This window comes from Macaca fascicularis, chromosome X, assembly GCF_037993035.2.
Source record: "Macaca fascicularis isolate 582-1 chromosome X, T2T-MFA8v1.1".
Taxonomy (NCBI): Eukaryota; Metazoa; Chordata; class Mammalia; order Primates; family Cercopithecidae; genus Macaca; species Macaca fascicularis.
In genome coordinates this window covers 107,308,793-107,328,843 of record NC_088395.1, presented here as the reverse complement: position 1 = coordinate 107,328,843, position 20,051 = coordinate 107,308,793, and the positions used below count along the sequence as shown (strand labels likewise).

Sequence of the window (20,051 nt, the reverse complement as noted above, 5' to 3'; positions counted from 1 at the left end):
ATCCCAGTACTTTGGGAGGCCAAGGCGGGCGGATCACGAGGTCAGGAGATCGAGACCAACCTGGCTAACACGGTGAAACCGTGTCTCTACTAAAAATACAAAAAAATTAGCCGGGCATTGGGGGTGGGCACCTGTAGTCCCAGCTACTCTAGAAGCTGAAGCAGGAGAATGGCATGAACCCAGGAGGCAGAGCTTGCAGTGAACCGAGATCGTGCCACTGCACTCCAGCCTGGGAGACACAGTGAGACTCTGTCTCAAAAAAAAACCAAAAAACAAAAAAGTACCCAGCTGGGCACCATGGTACATGCCTGTACTCCCAGCTACTCAGAAGGCTGAGGCAGCAGGATTGCTTGAGCCTAGGAGTTAGAGACTGTTGTGCACTATGATGGTACCTGTGAATAGCCACAGTACTCCAGCCTGGGCAACATTGTGAGACCCTATTTCTTAATTAATTTATTTATTATATGTTTAAAGTATACTCATATTTATTTTAGAAAGATCACTCAGGCTACGATTGTGAATGGATTGGAAAGAGGCCTGACTAGAGGCAGGAGAACCTGCTTCCTTTCAATATTGGCTCTTGGTTTTTATTCTAGTGTGCTATTTGAAGTGCCAAAGCTGAAAAGTGGAAAGAGTGCATTGGAAGCTGAGAGTGAGAGTCTGGATAGCTTCACAGCTGACTCGGATAGCACCTCCAGGTGGGGTTCCCCCCATTTCCCTCATCTCCTCTAAACCCAAGTTGTGATTTTGTTCTGCATCATCAGTGTTCCTGACTTCTGTCCTCAGGAAGTTGAACGAAGTATTTTCTGTGTCCTCACCAGAAGTCTTTTAAGTAGCACGTCTACCTATTTGGCTCTGAGCACAGCTTCTTGGAACATATTGGCATCCCTAGTCAGTTCCCCCAGTACCTTGGAGTATTCTTCTTAGCCCAGTAGCAACTGATGCTGCTGTCCCTTAAGAATGAGGGTATGAGTGTTTGTGTTTGTGCAAAGTTGCCTCTCTGATCTTCTGCATTCCTCCCAGGTAAATCACATGCGAAGTGTATCTTCTGAATTTGGTTATTACGATGACCCAAGCCACTGGCTCTCCTTCCATAGAGCTTTGATTCCTGGGTAGAAGGGGAAGGGTAGGAGGTGACTTAGTTATAACTTCTGAATCTACCTCCAGGAGAGACTCTCTGGATAAATCTGGCCTCTTTCCAGAATGGAAGAAGATGTCTGCTCCCAAATCTCGAGTAGAAAAGGTAAGTTTCAGGTTATTGAGCCACCTTCCTTCCTCCCTTCCTTCCCTTCCTCCTTCACCTCCCTGTCTCCCTCCATCTTTCCCTCCCTCCCTCCCCCTCACTCTTCTCTTCCTCTTTCTTCCCTCCCTCCCTCCCTCCATTCTCTTAGGCAGAATTTAAATCAGGAATTTCAACTAAACAAATTTCAGTTCAGATTCATTTGGGAGCATTTTCTAAAGTTTTGGTTGAAATGTGTGAGAAAATAGGTTTTGTACTATTTCTAGGCATTTAATCTTTCCTTTAAGTTTGTCGTAGTTTAGCGAAAATCTGAGCCTTATTCTTCTTAAGACTGTCATTCCTTACTCACTCCTTCTTCCTATCCATCTGTCCTTTTCCATTTTCTTGCCCTTGTTCCTTCCTAGGAAACTCAGCCTGGAGGTCAAAATGTGGTATTTGTGGATGAGGGTGAGATGATATTTAAGAAGAACACCAGAAAAATCCTCAGGCCTTCAGGTAACTGGTTTTCCTTACTGGTCTTTTGAGACTGAAGTTCTGAGTACCCTTGATGGGCTCTTGGTATGAATAAGTCTCTTTGATTTGGCTTTTTTGGTCTTCCCCTCAGAGTACACTAAATCTGTGATAGATCTTCGCCCAGAAGATGTGGGACATGAAAGTGGCTCCTTGGGAGACAGAAGCAAATCCGTCCCAGGCCTCAATGTGGATATGGTAGGTGCCCTTATATTTTACTTGGTCACTACATGAAATTTTACTTATCTGGAGTTGGCTTTAGTACCTGATATTCTCAATCAACCTATTTAATTATTTAGGAAAAGGCAACATGAAACTTGATACCCCCAAGTTTCTAAAGGAAAGGACTGTCTTTGCTATCTCTTTTTTTTTCTGTTTTCTTTTTCTTTCTTTCTTTCTTTCTTTTTTTTTTTTGAGACGGAGTTTCGCTCTTGTTTCTCAGGCTGGAGTGCAATGGCACGATTTTGGCTCACTGCAACTTCCACCTCCTGGGTTCAAGCAATTCTCCTGTCTCACCTGAGTAGCTGGGATTACAGGTGTGCGCCACCATGCCCGGGTAATTTTTTATATTTTTATTAGAGATGGGGTTTCACCATGTTGGCCAGGTGACCCAGGCTGGTCGCAAACTCCTGACCTCAGGTGATCCACCTGCCTCGGCCTCCCAATTTTTTTTTTTTTTTTTTTTTTAAGAGAGAGCATCTCACTCTGTTGCCCAGACTGGAGTGTAGTAGCACAATTATAGCTCAGTGCCACCTTGAACTCCTGAGCTCAAGCTATCCTCCCACCTCAGCCTCCTGAGTAGCTGGGACTATAGGCGTGAACCATCATACCCGGCTACTTTTTTTTTTTTTTTTTTTGAGAGATGGGGGTCTCACTGTGTTCCCAGCCTGGTCTGGAACTCCTGGGCTCAAGTGATCTACCCGCCTCTGCCTCTCAAAGTGCTGGAATTACAGACGTGAGCCACCACACCTGGCCATCTCTTTTATTTTCTAATAAATTGCTGGATATATGGCTGGGGCTCAAATAAATACTTCTTTTGATTAAAATGTAAAGAGGGTTGGGGAAAGTCAAATGGAAAAGAGTTATAGCTTCTATGAAAAACATTAAATATTCTTATCTTATTCTTTTGAGATATGAGAAGGATGGTTGGAATAGAGCTGGGAACCCTGAAATGGGAAGACATGTAAAAAGAAGGATATGAGGCCGGGCACGGTGGCTCACGCCTGTGATGTCAGCACTTTGGGAGGCCAAGGCAGGTGGATCACCTGAGGTCAGGAGTTCGAGACCAGCCTGGCCAACATGGAGAAACCCCGTTTATACTAAAAATACAAAAATTAGCCGGTTGTGGTGGCGGGTGCCTGTAATCTCAGCTACTCTGGAGGCTGCGGCAGGGAGAATTGCTTGAACCCAGGAGGCAGAGGTTGCGGTGAACTGAGATTGTGCCATTGTACTCCAGCCTGGGCAACAAGAGTGGGACTCCGTCTCAAAAAAAAAAAAAAAAAAGAAAAGAAAAGAAAAAAAGAAAAAAAAAGAAGTATATGTGCATATGCATACACACGACAACTCAGAGCTTTAAAGGAAAGATATTATTCTTTGAAGCTAAAGAAAAGTCTTTCTTTTATTAACTCTGAATCTACATTTATTGTTCCAGGAAGAGGAGGAAGAAGAAGACATTGACCACCTAGTGAAGTTACATCGCCAGAAGCTGGCCAGAAGCAGCATGCAAAGTGGTTCCTCCATGGTAAGTTCTATTAGATCTGTGGTTACAGGCATGTTGGGGTACTAGGAAGAAAAGAAGCACCTCCCTAGAGCAGACTCGGAACCTGGGGAAACCATCCTAGTCACTCTTTTCAGGTAAGTAAGATCATTTGTTTGTTCCTATCCTCAGTTTAGACTATAGGTGCTTAGCGTACATCTAGGTGACTTCCTGAGTCCCCACCTGGAGATTATGACATTGGATAATTAAGGCTTGGGACATTTTTCATCACAGCTTTGTGAACAATAACCTTAACTTATCCTCTGAAGGGGTACCCAGGCTATGAAGTGAGCAAGATCAGATTTCGTCATCATAGCCCATTCCAAATTCTCAACATTAGAGGAAAGTGACTGTCATGAAAGGGGCTCTGGCAGGGTTAATCGACATCAGGGTATGGTTAACAAGTAGTAATACCAGTCAGGATAATGAAGTTAAAGGAACATTTAAGAATCAGGGCCTGGTTCTGTCATAAGCATGAAGATTGATATTTAGGGAAATAGGAACAAGGGTGAACAGAATTTGTTCACACTCACACATGGGAAGAGAATGTCAGCTCACATGACCGATTACTACCAGAGAGGAAGGTGCCTTTTCACTTCTGGTGGGGTTTCCTCCCTCCCACTCACTTCCAATTCTGGCCAAATCTCTTTTCTCTATAGGCCCTGATAGACATAAAGTGGATAAGATAAACCCACAGATAATTAAGGCACCTTGTTTTAGTTAGTGACTAGCCCCCTTCTAGCTGGTGTTTTAGTGTATATAACGCATTCCCCAAATGGACTTACCTGCGCCTTGCCTCTGCTCCCTGCCCACCTCCTGGGGCAGGTGAAAATGAACACTAACATTTGTAAAAAGAGGAGAGGAAGAGAAGCTAAGAGGTAGGTGAGCCATGAGCTGATTTATTCACCTGAACAGTTGTAAGTGCTGGTAGTTCTCTCTTACCCTCTGGGTCAAGGAATGTCAGCAGCACTGGCTTATTGCAGGGGCTTCTGAAACTTCTGTTGAGTGACTGTGGCTTTATCATGAGGGAAGATGTGAGTGATGTGGGCGGGGGAGTGTGCCTTCCCCAGATGTTCGCGGGTGCTTTATCTTCAGAGTACAATCGGCAGCATGATGAGCATCTACAGTGAAGCTGGTGATTTCGGGAACATCTTTGTGACTGGCAGGATTGCCTTTTCCCTGAAGTATGAGCAGCAAACCCAGAGTCTGGTTGTCCATGTGAAGGAGTGCCATCAGCTGGCCTATGCTGATGAAGCCAAGAAGCGCTCTAACCCGTGAGTGCTTCTGGAACCTGACTGATGCTCTGAGACCAGAGACCAGACCCCGGCATCTGTCTGGGCACTCTCGAACAGAGCTTATCTGTTTCTGGGGGAGCAGGGAGGTGTGATGTAGGAAAAGAACCAGGATTGGGAAAAAGCAAGAATGGCATGTCTAAGAGGGCTTGAGGTGACTTTTTTGTCATCGCTTGTCACCATGGCATATTTATATGGAGAGCAGGAAAGTGAAAAGCAGGCTTGAGAAAAGCCAGCAAATTACTCAGTACTCTCTTTGGTTTCTAGATATGTGAAGACTTACCTTCTGCCTGACAAGTCCCGCCAAGGAAAAAGAAAAACCAGCATCAAGCGGGACACCATTAATCCACTATATGATGAGACCCTCAGGGTAAGTATCTAGACCCCAAGGGTAAGAGAACTTGTTCTGTCTTGTGCCCTAAGCTGTAGCTATTCCTCTGCAACATGGCCAGGTGACACGGATTTCAGTGGGCCATATCTGTGTCTGAGGATACATCGGGTATCTGTACACATCCTGAACTCCCAGTGAAGAGAACAAAGGCGATCTGCCTTTCCTGGATTGTTGTGAAGTTGGAGATTCACATGACCGCAAATCTCATTTTAAAAAGACATTTGAGATAAGGCGTCTCCTTGGCAGTTCTTTTTGGACGATCCAGTGTTATCTCATCCACTCAAGAAAAAATTAATTTTCCAGGTCCTTCTATGGAATATGGTAGGTTTTTATAAAATGGGTTAAGTTGAGGCTTTGAGTCAGGAAACTCAAAGTGCTTAGGGAATATAAAGTAATTTGGTATTCAGGACTAGTGACTTCAGGAATGGTTGCTCAGGTTTTGGAATAATCTTGTCTGAAGAATTACCCCAAACTAATCATCTTGGGCTTCTACTTTCCCTTCACAGTATGAGATCCCAGAATCTCTCCTGACTCAGAGGACCCTGCAGTTCTCAGTTTGGCATCATGGCCGTTTTGGCAGAAACACTTTCCTTGGAGAGGCAGAGATCCAGATGGATTCCTGGAAGCTTGATAAGAAACTGGATCATTGCCTCCCTTTACATGGAAAGGTAGTCTGCTTTAACAACTCCTGCAGTTTGGATCTGAGGTAGAATTGTCTGCAGTAGCCTCTGCTGGTCTATGTTGGTAGCGTTTTTGAATGTAGTCTTCTCTGGAGTTCTAGTGCCCCCTGCTGCTGTTTCTGAGTTTGACAGCAATTTCAGAGGCATTTGTATATCAAGTGTGAGTTCTGTGTAAACCAGGCAAAGTATGAAGCCATGGTGTTGCTTTGAAAAAATTTTCATATGTGTATCAAGCTTTGTCTCCTAACCTTCCAGAATCTGGGTGTATCCTAACATCCTAACTCGCACCTCTTCTCCAGGCTAACCTTCTGTGTATATCCTAATCTGTATCCTTTTGCCAAGCCACCGCTTTACTTCCAAATGAGAAGTAAAGCAATTCATGGAGCTCCAATTGCTATGCTCTTGGTTACAGAGGCCAGGGAAATATTACTTTGGAGATGGCACCTCGGGCCAGAGTGTAGCAGTATGGCATAATCATGCCTGGGATCTGAGTGTAGACCTGTATTGGAATCCTGGTTCTGTCACTGGCCAACTAGATGAGTCCCTTAACTTATAAAATAATGTAGGGAAATCATCTGGCTAAGAAGAAACTGCTAAAACAGAGGACTTATTCAGCAACTTCTTGATTATCAGAACTATACAATGACATGACAAAGTTCATCTTTAATTTTTTTTACACTAGCGTTTTAAATGTGGGATGGTTTTACATGGTCCATAGACTATCTTTGGGAAGTTAGATGAGAAACTAGTCATAGTGGCTGCCTCTAGGAATGGAGACTGAGGTAGAAGGAATATTTAGTTTTCTCTATATCCCCTTTTTAAGCATTTGAACTTTTTACCATATTAAAAAAAATAAGCAAAAAAGGACTTATGTACACATGGTTCGAAATTAAAACAACATAAAGTATATTAAAAGGAAAGTAGGTTCCATTCCTTAGAAATAACCAGTGTTAATGCTACTTGTGTATCCTTCTATAAATTTTTTATGGCTGGGTGTGGTGGCTCACGCCTGTAATCCCAGCACATTGGGAGGTGGAGGCAGGCGGAACACCTGAGGTCAGGAGTTCGAGACCAGCCTGACCAACATGGTGAAACCCCGTCTCTACTATATGCAAAAAAATTAGCTGGGTGTGGTGGCTCAAGCCTGTAATCCCAGCTACTTGGGAGGCTGAGGCAGGAGAATCGCTTGAACCCAGGAGGCGGAGGTTGCAGTAATCCAAGATTGCGCCTTTGCACTCCAGTCTGGGCAACAGAGTGAAACTCCATCTCAAAAAAAAAAAAGAAAGAAAAAAGAAAAAGAAATTTTGTATTAAGCAGCACAGATATGCATCCGTGTATTTACATGTATATTTTTTCTTTTTTTACACAAGTGGGCTCACATGTACCTCATTGTACACATCTTTGTTTTTTCATTTAACAATATATCATGGGCATCCTTTTGTGCCATCACATACAGATCTATCTCATTTTAATTGCTGCTGCATAGTGTTTTTTCATGTGCCTGTATTATAATTTATTTACCATTCCCCGACTAATAGGCATTTAAGTTGTTTGAATTCTTTTTCGCTCTTAAGACTATGCTGTAATATATCTTGGTCTTCTTTTGTGAATGTAACTGTCAGAGAAATTCCTGTTGGTGGAATTGCTGAGTGAAAGGAAATATACATCCAATATTTTGATAGCTGTTGCCCTTGCAAAAAAAAAAATAGTGACAACATTAAATTTGTCCCTTTAAATACTAATAAAAACAGGAATTCGTTCAGTAGCACAGTAGGATGACTATAGTCAACAAAAATATGTGTATTTCAAAATAACTAGAAGATTTGAAATGTTTCCAATGCAAAGAAATGATAAATGTTCAAAATGATGGATGTAACAAAATATCACATGTACCCCATAAATACATACAAATATTATACATCAGTAAAAAGACAGGAAAGAAATTATTACCAAACTATAACATATTATTACAAATTTAGAATTTCTTAACCATTTGGCACCCAAGTCATTCTCTACAGTCAATATAATTATATTGGAAATGTCACTGTAAATCATCATGAACTACTGCCATGAAACTGTTTTATATAAAGAGAAGAAATCACATTAACATGGAGGTATTTGCTCTTTGCAAATATTTGGAGCCAGAATAAAAATGTGCTACTAAAATAAATATGCCAGTTTCTAGCTAATGCTAAACTCCAAGTTTTAAGCATCCACTGAAACTCACAGAACTTTTCTAAAAAATTAATTTTCTAGAAATGAATAAATTGTGTAGACATTTTATAAACAACGGAAAGACCACTCCCATATTATATATCGATTTTAACTTCTACATTTGTTGATTCTGGTTTTGTTTTTGTTTTTTCCCTAGCAATCCATTTGCTCGTATTCAGTTTTCCCTTGCCTGCATCTACCTCCTGATTCTTTTGTCTCTCTCACATATATTAAACTGTGTGTTCTGGGTATGTGGTATGTTGATCCAAACCTGTGGGGATTATGCCTTCCTAGCATTGGTGAGGACCTAGGTTAGAGGAACCCCAGTTAACACAGGCAAGGCCAAGTGCGGTGGCTCTTGCTTGTAATCCCAGCACTTTGGGAGGCTGAGGTAGGCAAATCACTTGAGCTCAGGAGTTTTGGACCAGCCTGGGCAACCTGGCAAAACCCCACCTCTACAAAAATTAGCTGGGTGTGGTGGTGTGCGCCTGTAGTCCCAGCTACTTGGGAGGCTGACGCTGGAGAATCACTTGAGCTTGGGAGGCAGAGATTGCAGTTAGCTGAGATTGCACCATTGCATTCCAACCTGCCTGGGCTGTGGGAGTGAAACCCTGTCTCAAACAAAAACAAGAACAAAAACAAAAACAAAAACAAAACAAGCAGGTGAAAGGGCACCTTTAGTCTGCATCAGCTCATGCTCTGGATACTAAAGCATAAGGAACAAAGTCATGCAGAGAGATCCAGTAGAGTAAACCAGTTCTGCCAATCAAAGCCAAAGACAATAGGCCACTTGCTGCTCATCCCAGAAATTCATTCGTTCACTCTTACATTCATTCAGTAAATATTTGTGGAGCACCTACTATGTGCCAGATACTTTGCTAAGTGTTGGGCATACTAGGATGAACAAAAATAGGCTTGATTTCTGTCTCTTGGCACTTCGACTCTAGTGGTAGAGACAGACATTGATCAAAGGTAATTTACATAAATGCAAAATTTATAATTGTGGCATATTCAAATTCGTGTAACAGAGTTTCACCTATCCTTCAACTCCTTGCAAGCCCTCCTTTTTTCTTTTTTTGGGGGGAGGGACAGGGTCTGGCTCTGTCACCCAGGCTGGAGTGCGGTGGCACGATCTTGGCTCACTGCAACCTCTGCCTCCCGGGTTCAAGTGATTCTCATGCCTCAGCCTCCCAAGTAGCTGGGATTATAGGCCCACACCACCCAGTCGGCTGATTTTTGTGTTTTTTGTAGAGACGGGGTTTTGGTATGTTGCCCAGGCTGGTCTTGAACTCCTGGACTCAAGCATTTGCCCACCTCAGCCTCCCAAAGTGCTGGGATTACAAATGTGAGCCACTGCCCCTGGCTGAAAGCCCTCTTTCTCTCTTTTTTTCCCCCCAACAAGCCCTCTTTTTAAAAATACAAAGTATTTGAAATACCATACAAATGATATGAACTATTCACATTAAAAAGACACTAAATGTTTATTTGAGTAAAAAGGGGAACATCGTCTTTCGTTTCCCTATTCTGTTCCCTCCCTAGAGGAAACATTGATAAGTTTGTTCGTATCCTGGGTTTTTCTATGCAGTGTGGTATAGTGTTTAAAAGCATGGACTCTGGAACCAGTCTGTCTGAATTTGAATCTTGGCTCTGCTGATTACTAACTGTGTGACCTTGGGCGAGTTACTTAGCTTCTCTGTTCCTCTCTTCCATCACTTGTAAAATGGGGATAATAGTACCTATCTCATAGAGACAGTCATCAAACAAAATGATACACCCAAAGTACTTATAACAGTGCCTAGCACATAGTAAGGGCTAACATAAGTGATAATGGTAATCGTTATTTACATACATTTATAGTCACATATACAAATATGAATATATTTTAATATAAGTGGAACATTTTTCTGCATCTTGCTTTGTTGACTTGACCCTATGTCTTGAATATCTTTCCATGTCAGCATGTACAGATTCACTGCATTCTTTTTTGATGATTGCGTGCCATATGCCATACAAGGACACTACAATTATTCATTTAACTCTTTCTATATTGATTGACATTTAGGTCGTTTCCACTTTTTGGCTATTACTAACAATGCTGGTAGCAAGATTCTCCGTCATGCTATCAGTCCTTCATGAGTTTGTATGGCAACCTTGCCTGAAGATCTTTGAGAGTATTTGGAATAGAGTAACTATACCCCCAAAGTGGCATAATAGTGGGTATTGCAGAAGACTCTTTGTTGGTTCTGCCCTGTTTCCTTATAAAGAAACTGCCATAGAAACCTGTGGCTGCCATGGCCTAGGGACCCTGGATTATATTCATATGAAGAAGGATCCTCTTTTGCCCTGATGCTGTTCTTGGGGGGTAATTTTAGAATTTTCTCAGGGAGAAGTCCCAGCAATTCCTGAGAGACCCAGCTTGACCTGTTGGGTTTCCCTGTGTTTCAGATCAGTGCTGAGTCCCCGACTGGCTTGCCATCACACAAAGGCGAGTTGGTGGTTTCATTGAAATACATCCCAGCCTCCAAACCCCCTGTTGGAGGTGACCGGAAAAAGAGTGAGTTTTCTTTGGGGTCCTGGATTTAGCTGTCAGTCTTCTGCACAGGATCTGTGCGAGGCCGGTGCTTGCTACTGGCTAGCACTGTTGAAGAGACCAGATTGGGGTGCTCCCTGGATCTGCTAGGGAGGTTCCTTTACTAAGGAAGCCTCTCTGCGTTTTTCCAACCGGAAGAGAATGCCTTAGGGTTGGCATTCTTTTCTTTTTTTAGGCTATTAAATGGACTTGGTCTTGGTCCAGCTGTGGCAAGCTACTAAGAGGGCAGAAGAGAACAGAAACTTTGGGGCTGAGAAGGGTGGCTGGGAGAGGTGGTAAAGTATGAAGGACAGGAAGTTGAAAGCTGGGGAAGAATAATTCAACATGCCAGCCACTGGGTTAGTGGCTACGGTTGTGTAGATGAGTAAAACATATTTGCTTTCCCTTGAAGAGCTTAAGTTTTGGCAAGAAATACTGTCATGTGCTAAAAGGACACAGATATAGGAGCCGTCAATTATGTCTGGTTACATTTGGGAGAGTTTTGAAGAAGTAACATTAAAACTGGATCTTAAAACTTTACCAGACAGAAAAGGAGCAGGATGAGGAGAGAAGAGCATTTTTAGAAGAGGGGATAACATAAGCAAAGGTTTTAAAAAGGCATGGTAAATGTGGGGTTGTGAGTGTGTCCCTTATTTTAGTGGGACTGGAGTTTTGGTACACTAGATGTGGGTGTGGGGCTGGAATTGGACATGAGGTGGGAGCCTGACTGAAGAGGGCCTTGAACATAAAGAGTTTCACTTGATCCACTGGCAATGTGTCACCTAAGTTCTTTGAAAAAATACACCTTTGGCAGAGTCACATCTAGAAGGTTTGGGGGGAATCGATGATATCCCCAATGAGGGTATGTAGAATGACTAGAGAAGAGAGGCAAGTATAGAACCAGAGAGATCAGCAACATTTTGAAGCATGAAGAGAGAAAGAAGCAGCAGTGAAGTAAAAGGTTATCAGGAGAGAGCTTCAAGAAGAAGGGGCGGGGGTTATCAACAGTATTGAAATACTACAGGGATGTCAGACCAGATGAGGTCTGAGAAGACATGGCCAATTGGCATTAGATTGCATTTTCAGTGGATCAGTGAAAGCAGAAACCAGATTTCACTAGAAACTAGGGTGAGTGAATGGGCAAAGAAGTAGAGGTGGTAAGTGTGGACTTTTTTTCCCTCAGGATAATTGATGGTGAAAGAAAGTAGAGACATGGATAATAGCTTGAAGAAGAGATAAGGTTAAAGGGAGCTTTTCTTTTAGAAGTACTTTTTCAAAGAGATGAGATTAGTATATATTTAGACTGAGGGTTAGGGACTAGTGGAGAAAGAGATATTTCAATTGGGAGGTGGGGATTGAAATTGATGATGCCTGGTGTGTCCTGTGAAGTAGGGGTGGAATCAAGAACTCAAACGGAGTTCCCTCTTTTTTAAATAATTGAACAAATATCAGGCAACTTTATGTCTCTAAACCTCAATTTTCTCATGTACAAAATGAGGACCAAAATAGTGTGACTCTCCTAGAGTTGTTTTGAGAATTAAATGCTTAACATGGTATCTGGCACATAGCCAGTTTTCAATAGGCATTTATTGATATTGTGGTTGTTATTAATACAGCGCCTATTGCTTACTGGCAGGCACTGTGCTAGGCACTGAGGAAACAGGACAGGCATGGTTCTGTTATGGAGCTCGCTGCCTTTAGGAGCAAGGAAAGAAAGTGCTGCATAAACAAAGCTCAAGATAAACCTAGAAGTGTAAGGGGCTCACTTGCTATGGCTGACATCCCTTGCAGGTAAAGGTGGGGAAGGGGGAGAGCTCCAGGTGTGGATCAAAGAAGCCAAGAACTTGACGGCTGCCAAAGCAGGAGGGACTTCAGACAGCTTTGTCAAGGGGTGAGTCCCTAGACCAGCCCCAAACTAACCAGTTTCAGAACAAGAGAGCTAAGAGAAGAACCCAATTTAACTTTCTCTGTGGATATTATCCAGTGTGTCTTACCACTCCCGGCAACAAAATTTGTTCCTGAAATTAGGTAATGACAAAACCTCCACCACCTTTGCACTGCTCTGAGCCCAGTTTGGACTGGGCTGTAGACTTGATATTCCAAATAAGAGAGTTGTAGACAGGTTCTGACTTTTGTCTGACTCATGCTCTTAATTAATTCTGGGTAAAAACCTGTGCCTTCTGACTGTCTAGATTTGGGAGCTCAGGGCTTTGTTTCCCACAATTTTTAAGCTTTCCCCAAATGACAGATTTGACTTAATTTATCTAGAAATCATGTTTGGTTAAGCTTATAGATATTACTGTTGGTTTTATTTAAAGAGATAAATTGTCTAGTAGAAACAGAGCCAAATATTTAAAACCCATTTTCAGTGGAGCACAGAATAGCCTCACTAATACTATTACATTCATTTTCTGTCTAGGTTAAAGGAATTGAATCAGGTGAATGATCTAGTAGAGATAGTGGGAACTCTGCTTCAGCAGATTCAAGGAGGGGCGTGTGTACTAGGATCTGGATGTGGGTTCATCTTCCTGGGCTAGACCTGTGGTAGGGGAAAGGGGAATTTAGAGAGATAACTGCCAGCTTTGAGTAGGCTATTGATTACTCCCCACCCTCTGCCAGATACCTCCTTCCCATGAGGAACAAGGCCAGTAAACGTAAAACTCCTGTGATGAAGAAGACTCTGAATCCTCACTACAACCATACGTTTGTCTACAATGGTGTGAGGCTGGAAGATCTACAACATATGTGCCTGGAACTGACTGTGTGGGACCGGGAGCCCCTGGCCAGCAATGACTTCCTGGGAGGGGTCAGGCTGGGTGTTGGCACTGGTGAGATCCCCTCCCTTATCCTCACTTGTTTGAAGGCTTCTTGTCTGTTTGACTCCTATTACCACCCCCAGCCCCCCAACACAAAGCTCCTCTGTGATGACAGTTGTCTTCTTTCCTTTCAGTTAACATTCAGCCAATACTTATTGAGTGCCTACTATGTGCCAGGACTAGGGGAAGGCTGAGCTCATACACTGATATATGCACAGACAAATGTAACCCTGATTGCCAGGAACTCCATAATCTTCCCACCAAAAAAATCTACAAACCTGCCTATATGTATGTACCTATACATTCCATCTTCCCTCCTGTTAATAATGAAACAAGGGTCCTTGCTAGCAAAAGCCAAGCTCTCTCCAAGTGCTCTGGGCCACCTCCCCCCACCCTTCTCAATGACCTCACTTCTATAATCTTCATCTCTCAGTTTCATCCTCCCTACCTACCAGTGGTGAATACAGATATGCTCTGGTATTTCCAATCTTATGAAACAAAAATAAACCTTCCCTTGACCACATGTTCCCCTTCTAGTTTCTTAGAAAGAATTGTCTCCACTTCTCACCTCTCCTTCAGCTCTCCTTCACTGTGATCTGCTTTTGTCCCATCACTCTGCTGAGCAGTTGCTCTTGCCAGAGTGGTGTTCTCATCTCACTAGAATTTTCAGCACTATTTAACATAGTAGATCACTCCTCTTCACTTGAAACACTGAACTTCTATTGACACTGCATTCTGATTCCCTTTTAAGTTACTGCTCACCCCTTCTCAGTTTTCTTTGTAGTTGCTGCATTCTATACCCAAACTCTAAATGTTGGTGCTTGGTAGAGCTTAGTCTCGGATCCTCTTCTTTGCCCTCTGTCCAGTCTCTGCACTTGTATATTAATACACTTACATATTAATAATCACACAGAACATTTAACATGAAGCATATAGACTGATGTTTTTACACATGTAAGTCAATTCATGTCAGTCCCCTGTTAAAACCCCTCAGTGGCTTTCTGTTGTGCTTAGAAAACAATCCAAAGTTCTTACCATGCCTGCAGGTCCCTGTGTAACCTGTGCCCTCTATTCCTTTCTGATCCGTCTCATATCACTCTTCCCCTTGCTCACTATGCTTCAACCACATAACTTTCTGGTCTCCAAATATACCAAGCTCATTCCCACTTCAGAACCTTTGCAATTATTGTTTTCTCTCAATGGAAAGTCTGGTTCCTTCTCATCCTTCAGGTCTTGGTTCAAATGTCACTTTCTCAGAGAGTCCTCAGACCACTCTATCTGCACAGTAGGTCCTGAATCAGGCACTACACATCACCCTGTTTATTTACATCATAATGTTAATCTCACTATCTGAAATACTCTTATTTACTTGTATGTTTTCTATCTTCTCTATTCCAATGAAAGTTGCCTGAGGACAGGGACGTTTTCTGCTTTGTTTACTAGTGTCTCTAGAGCCTAGAAGAGTACCTGGCACACACTCAATAAATGTTTGCTGAATTAATGGGTGAATATACAAGAGAATAGGAATGGGGCCACATACGATCCTCACTTCTGACCTGGAGTCTGCAGCTAGAGGAAAGGTGTTTAGCTTTAAAAGAAAAAAGTTGGCCGGGCACGGTGGCTCGCGCCTGAAATCCCAGCACTTTGGGAGGCTGAGGTGGGCGGATCATGAGGTCAAGAGACTGAGACCATCCTGGCCAACATGGTGAACCCTGTCTCTACTAAAAATACAAAAAAATTAGCTGGGCGTGGTGGTGCAGGCCTGTAGTCCCAGCTACTCTGGAGGCTGAGGCAGTAGAATCGCTTGAACCCAGGAGGCGGAGGTTGCAGTGAGCCAAGATCACACCACTGCACTCCAGCCCGGTGACAGAGCGAGACTCTGTCTCAGAATAATAATAACAATAATAATAAAAGAAAAAGTTTAAGTACATTTGGCAGTAGCTCTGGCATGAGGTGTCAGGCGCTAGAACTCTGTAACAGCCTCAGAATACAAAGTCTCTAGTAACTGCATGCCATTTGGAGTCTGATTTCATCAACCCAGAGTCTCTTGACAAGAGTCTCAGGAGTACAGGTGAGGGAGCACTTCCCAGACTGCTGTGCCCATCAGCCCATCTTCACAGGAAACTGTCTATTATGGGGTGGCTACTCTTGCTGTACAACCCATCTTCCCTGGTGGGCTGAGAGTGGGGCTCCTCTTTAGCCTCCTCTGGTGTTTCTCCTCAGGGAACAGTAATGGGGAAGTGGTGGACTGGATGGACTCGACTGGGGAAGAAGTGAGCCTGTGGCAGAAGATGCGACAGTACCCAGGGTCTTGGGCAGAAGGGACTCTGCAACTCCGTTCCTCAATGGCCAAGCAGAAGCTGGGTTTATGAGTCCCTGTCCTCTTCTGCAGGTCCAGCCCTGGCAAGGGCCAGGCAGAGGAAGTGAAGAAACCAAGAGCAAAGATTTATAATTTAATGTGTGTGTATAGATATGTGTGTGTGTGTGTGTGTGTGTGTGTGTGTACATGTACAAACATGTATTTTCTGCAAATCTCATTATGCTGGCTAGAGTGATGCAGACTTGTTCTCCTTTTTAAAGCAGTCTCAAGAATAAGCATCTCTTCAAAATGTTTCTGTGTATAATCTAGTATATTTTCAGAGTCCATTTTTTCTTATGTCTTTATAAGGTTTACTTAACTTAAAAACATCTTTTAAAACAAGCTTTTATCTTCTGTCTTGCTATCATTGTTCCTACTTCCCTAGGAAACCCTGGCTACCTTTGGCATTAGGACCAGTCTGGGTTTTAAGGCTCTGGGAAGCAGGGTTGGGTTACTAAAGACAGAGGAATGTGGGGGAGAGGTGAGTAGTTCCTTCCTCTTTCTCCTCTCTGGTTTATGCTTTTAACTTATTTTCTACCTTGATAAACTTCTGGAACTTGGCTTTTAAATTTAACTGTTCTAGTTTTTAAGCAGTTTCCACCTTGCTTTGGTCTAATGCTTTTCTTTGAAATGCTAACAGAATTCCCAAGCTTTTTCCAGTTCTAGACATCTTTACTAGACCTTTGGGGGACTCTTATAATGGAGCTGCTTTAGAAAAGCACTTTAATTAGATAATGTATTTTGACTAAAAGTCATGAGCATGCCCAGTGAGAGCTTCTAGCTGATCTCAGAGGACTGGAGTGACTGAGGGTAAAATGTCTCACAGCCCATGCTGAATTTTCTGTATTTTAAACTGATATTGCAGTCATTGGAGAGAGAGCTCCTCATTTCTCGAATGAAAGATGAGATATATTCATCCTCATGTACCACATCTGTCTTAGTGTTTGTGTCTGGGGTGTGTTATCAGACAGCATGGTCTACATACCACTGTGTCAGTCAGAAGAACCAAGTGTTATCTCAACTGGCCCAGTGTTTCTCCAGGCTGGGGACTGTTAAGGGCTCTAAGGGAATGTAGACAGAGTCTCCCTGTGGTTCTGACTTCCTGCTTGATGAGCTTTCAGTTCCTGTTTTTGCTATTGTTTCCTAAATTTGACCTACATATTACATGGGTGTAGTGTGTTGAGGCTTTTCAAAGACGGGTCTAGTGAGCTAAGTTTCATCTTCTGGTACTCACTGATCCAAACTGACCTTTCTGTTCTTATAAGCGTTTCTAGCCAAAGTTGTGTGTGGAAGGAGTGTATAGCAGAGAGGAAATCCCTTTCAACAGAGTCAGCTGCTAACTGATTTCCTATAAGGACACTGGATTAAGGGCAGCTACAATGGTTTCTATTGTATGTATGAACCGAATGGAGGAATGTTTTCAAAGATTGATTTGGTGTGGATTGCAATTGTAATGGAAGGCATAACTTGGGATCCCAGGCTGTAACTTGCTCTTTTGTTTCCCACCCCCCGACATGTACGTGTGCTTTAATAAAGCTTTCTCACTTGTCAAATGTTTGCGTTTGTTAGTTCTATAAATGCTTTTGTCTCTGATGTCCCAACTCACTGTTGCTTTTCCCATGGCTTGAAGGATAAGAACCAAAGTGATAAATGCTCTTCCCTAACCATCCTGTGCTGATTGAAGAAAATTTGCCTTTTCCCGCATTGCTGCCTGATACCTTAAATGCCTGATACCTTTGCTGAGCTTGATCCCTTGTCCTTTGTGTTTAGTATCTAAGGAGAGAACTGAGAAATCATCCTAAAAGTGGCACCACTTTTCTATCTCGTAACAAAGGAACCCTTCCTTTAGCTTTGTAGACACTCCTATACTGGAGGAAGGAGAGAGATGTTCATACAGGAGGTGAGGGAAGACATTCCCTGCTATAAGCACTTCTTTCTGGATCCTTCAATTTCTCTGGGAGGCGGGGACTTTTTCTTTTACTCCTCCTACCATTATGTAGTTTTGAGAGAGAAATAACACAGGTGCCAAGTAACCTAGCTCAGAAATAAGGCTCTTGATTTCTAGGTAGAACCCAAGCAATTCTTGACCTCTTGTGCAAAAGGGCATTAATAGATGTCAAATGCTGCTTATGTACAAGGCTTCATATACTATTTCTTTAATTTCTCCAACCACTTTATGAAGTAGGAAATCTTCCCTTTTTACAGATGAGGAAACTCAAGCCCACTGTCACGTGACAGAGTTGGGCTTTGAACCAAAGTCTGACTACTGCACCATGCGGCCTCCTGTGAGAATGATATGTGTGTGATGGGTGAAGAGTCAAAGGAAGAGATGACTCATCTCTTCTAAAATATATTAAATAAGTTCAATTTACAAAAAGTAGGACAATCAGAATGCTTTGGATATTACCTAGCCAACTTAGTGACTGTACTGCTTGTGAGTGAGTGTGTGTGTATGTGAGAAAGAGACAGAGAAGTAGGGGAGAGGGACAGGCAGGATACGAGAGAGTGGGGCATGGGGGAGAAGTGGAGGAGAGGTGGGTAGAGAGAGAGGTACAATATATACAGGGGTCGGGGTAGCCCCTTTGGGTCTGGCTGTGGGCCTTATTCTGCTGCTGTCTCTCCCCTACTTTAGAAGTTAGGATTTCTCAAGTCCTCATCTTCAAAGGACTACAAAGGAGGTTACTGTAAAACTTTACATAAAGAAAGCAAGATTGACTTGCCTTGACTATTCAAAATGAAATTAAACAAAAGCTCCTCAGTTGCATATAAATGTTCCTTGAGTCAGGTCCAGGTGGAGCTCTGTTTCGCAGATAGTGGGCCTGCTCTGTTTGGGCCTTTGACCTGCTAGCATGTCCTGGCTTGCCACTTGAAGTGTTAGCGATAAACACAAGGAAGGGCATTCATCTCGCCCAAGGTGCAGTCTTTGCCTTTGGAACCACAGACCTAGTCTGACCAGAGATTTTCCACATGAACTCATTGTATCTGCCTTCTGCCCAAAACTTGCCTGCTGCCTCTCACAGTTCCCATATTTCCCTGGAGGGAAGAGGGAGAAGGGACCTTTTTGCTCCAACTTTGAACATTTCCTCCATGTTCCATTCTACCCAGCAACTCCCTAAATTTTTATTTTGCATTTAAAGAATGAGATTTCCACTAAAATCCCAGTGGAAGGAGCTTCTCTCTGACTCACTGCTCCCCCCATTTGTTCTGGGCTCATGATTTATGTCCCATCACTCTGCTTTCAAGACTGAATTTTCTCAGGTTGAGAGCCTTTCATTTCCCTCTTTCCTCCTGAGCCCACTCTGAGCCTTGTGTCTGGGTAGGATTATAGAACATGGAAATTTTCTCCTTGCTTACAGCTTTCAGTTGTCTTTAAATGGAAAGTAGGAAAAGAAGTAGCATCAGGATGGCATAATGTCTAAGAACATTATGCCTCTAGAGCCAGGCTGCTGGTGTTGAAATCCTGACTCTGCCACTTACTAGCTGTCTGATCTTAGGCAAATTGCCTAATCTCACTCAACTTCAATTTCCTCATCTGTAAAATGGGGTTAATAACAGTACCTACCTCATAGGGTTCTTGTGAAGACTTCAGAGCCAATCAGTAGAGTGTTTAGAACAGCACCTGGCACATAGTGCTCGAGCATGATGAGCTCTGCCTCCCCATCCAGCCTGCTTCCTTCTCCCCTGAAGTCATCCACTGATGACCCCCTGAGTAAAGCTGAAGGAGAGAGGCTGCTGAGTCTTAGCTATGACTCTGGGTTTCATGACTGTATGAAAGAAGCTTCTCAGCAGCAAGGGAGAGAACACTTTTCTTTCAGACACTGGCACACCGTTGAGAGGGACTGCAGTCAGAGCAGGGATCTGTGTGTGGCTCCACCTCGAATTTTAGGCCTGGTATGGCTTGATTTTTGTGCTGCTATAGCTCCCACCTGCTCTGTGCTCATCTCAAAAGGGGATGAGTATCTGAAGAAGTGAATACATGAGGCGGGTCTGTTTTGCTTTTCTTTCCCTGCAACCTGCAGTGGTGGTTTTGAAGTTTCCTAAGTAACAAGCTGGGAATTCCTCTGAAGAAGGGAGAGAATTGTTTGCCTTCTGCTACAGAAACGGGAGGCCTCAGGAAGAAGGGGTTCTTTCCCGTGAGCCAGCTGGAGGGCCCCAGAGAGCATTCTGCTCTGATTGGATACATCTTCCCAAGCTCTCTCCCACTGCAGGGTTTTCCTAACAGTG

General features: G+C 43.1%; 1 protein-coding gene across 9 annotated transcripts in view; it reads left to right on the top strand.

The window, feature by feature from the left end:
• SYTL4 (synaptotagmin like 4) overlaps positions 1–20,051 on the top strand; it is a 93,171-nt gene that overhangs the window by 38,413 nt on the left and 34,707 nt on the right. For 4 of the 9 annotated variants that reach the window (XM_045384229.2, XM_005594108.3, XM_005594109.4 and 1 more), the window contains 12 exons: positions 597–698; positions 1,168–1,243; positions 1,645–1,735; positions 1,845–1,948; positions 3,402–3,491; positions 4,602–4,780; positions 5,066–5,168; positions 5,696–5,857; positions 10,529–10,637; positions 12,444–12,543; positions 13,272–13,480; positions 15,692–17,380. In XM_045384229.2, the coding sequence (XP_045240164.1) occupies positions 597–698; positions 1,168–1,243; positions 1,645–1,735; positions 1,845–1,948; positions 3,402–3,491; positions 4,602–4,780; positions 5,066–5,168; positions 5,696–5,857; positions 10,529–10,637; positions 12,444–12,543; positions 13,272–13,480; positions 15,692–15,840 (1,474 nt within the window). In that variant the 3' untranslated portion in view covers positions 15,841–17,380. Of the gene's footprint in view, positions 1–596; positions 699–1,167; positions 1,244–1,644; positions 1,736–1,844; positions 1,949–3,401; positions 3,492–4,601; positions 4,781–5,065; positions 5,169–5,695; positions 5,858–10,528; positions 10,638–12,443; positions 12,544–13,271; positions 15,111–15,691; positions 17,381–20,051 lie in introns of those variants that run through there. The other 5 variants (XM_015444077.4, XM_015444075.4, XM_015444076.4 and 2 more) reach the window with 2 other exon arrangements.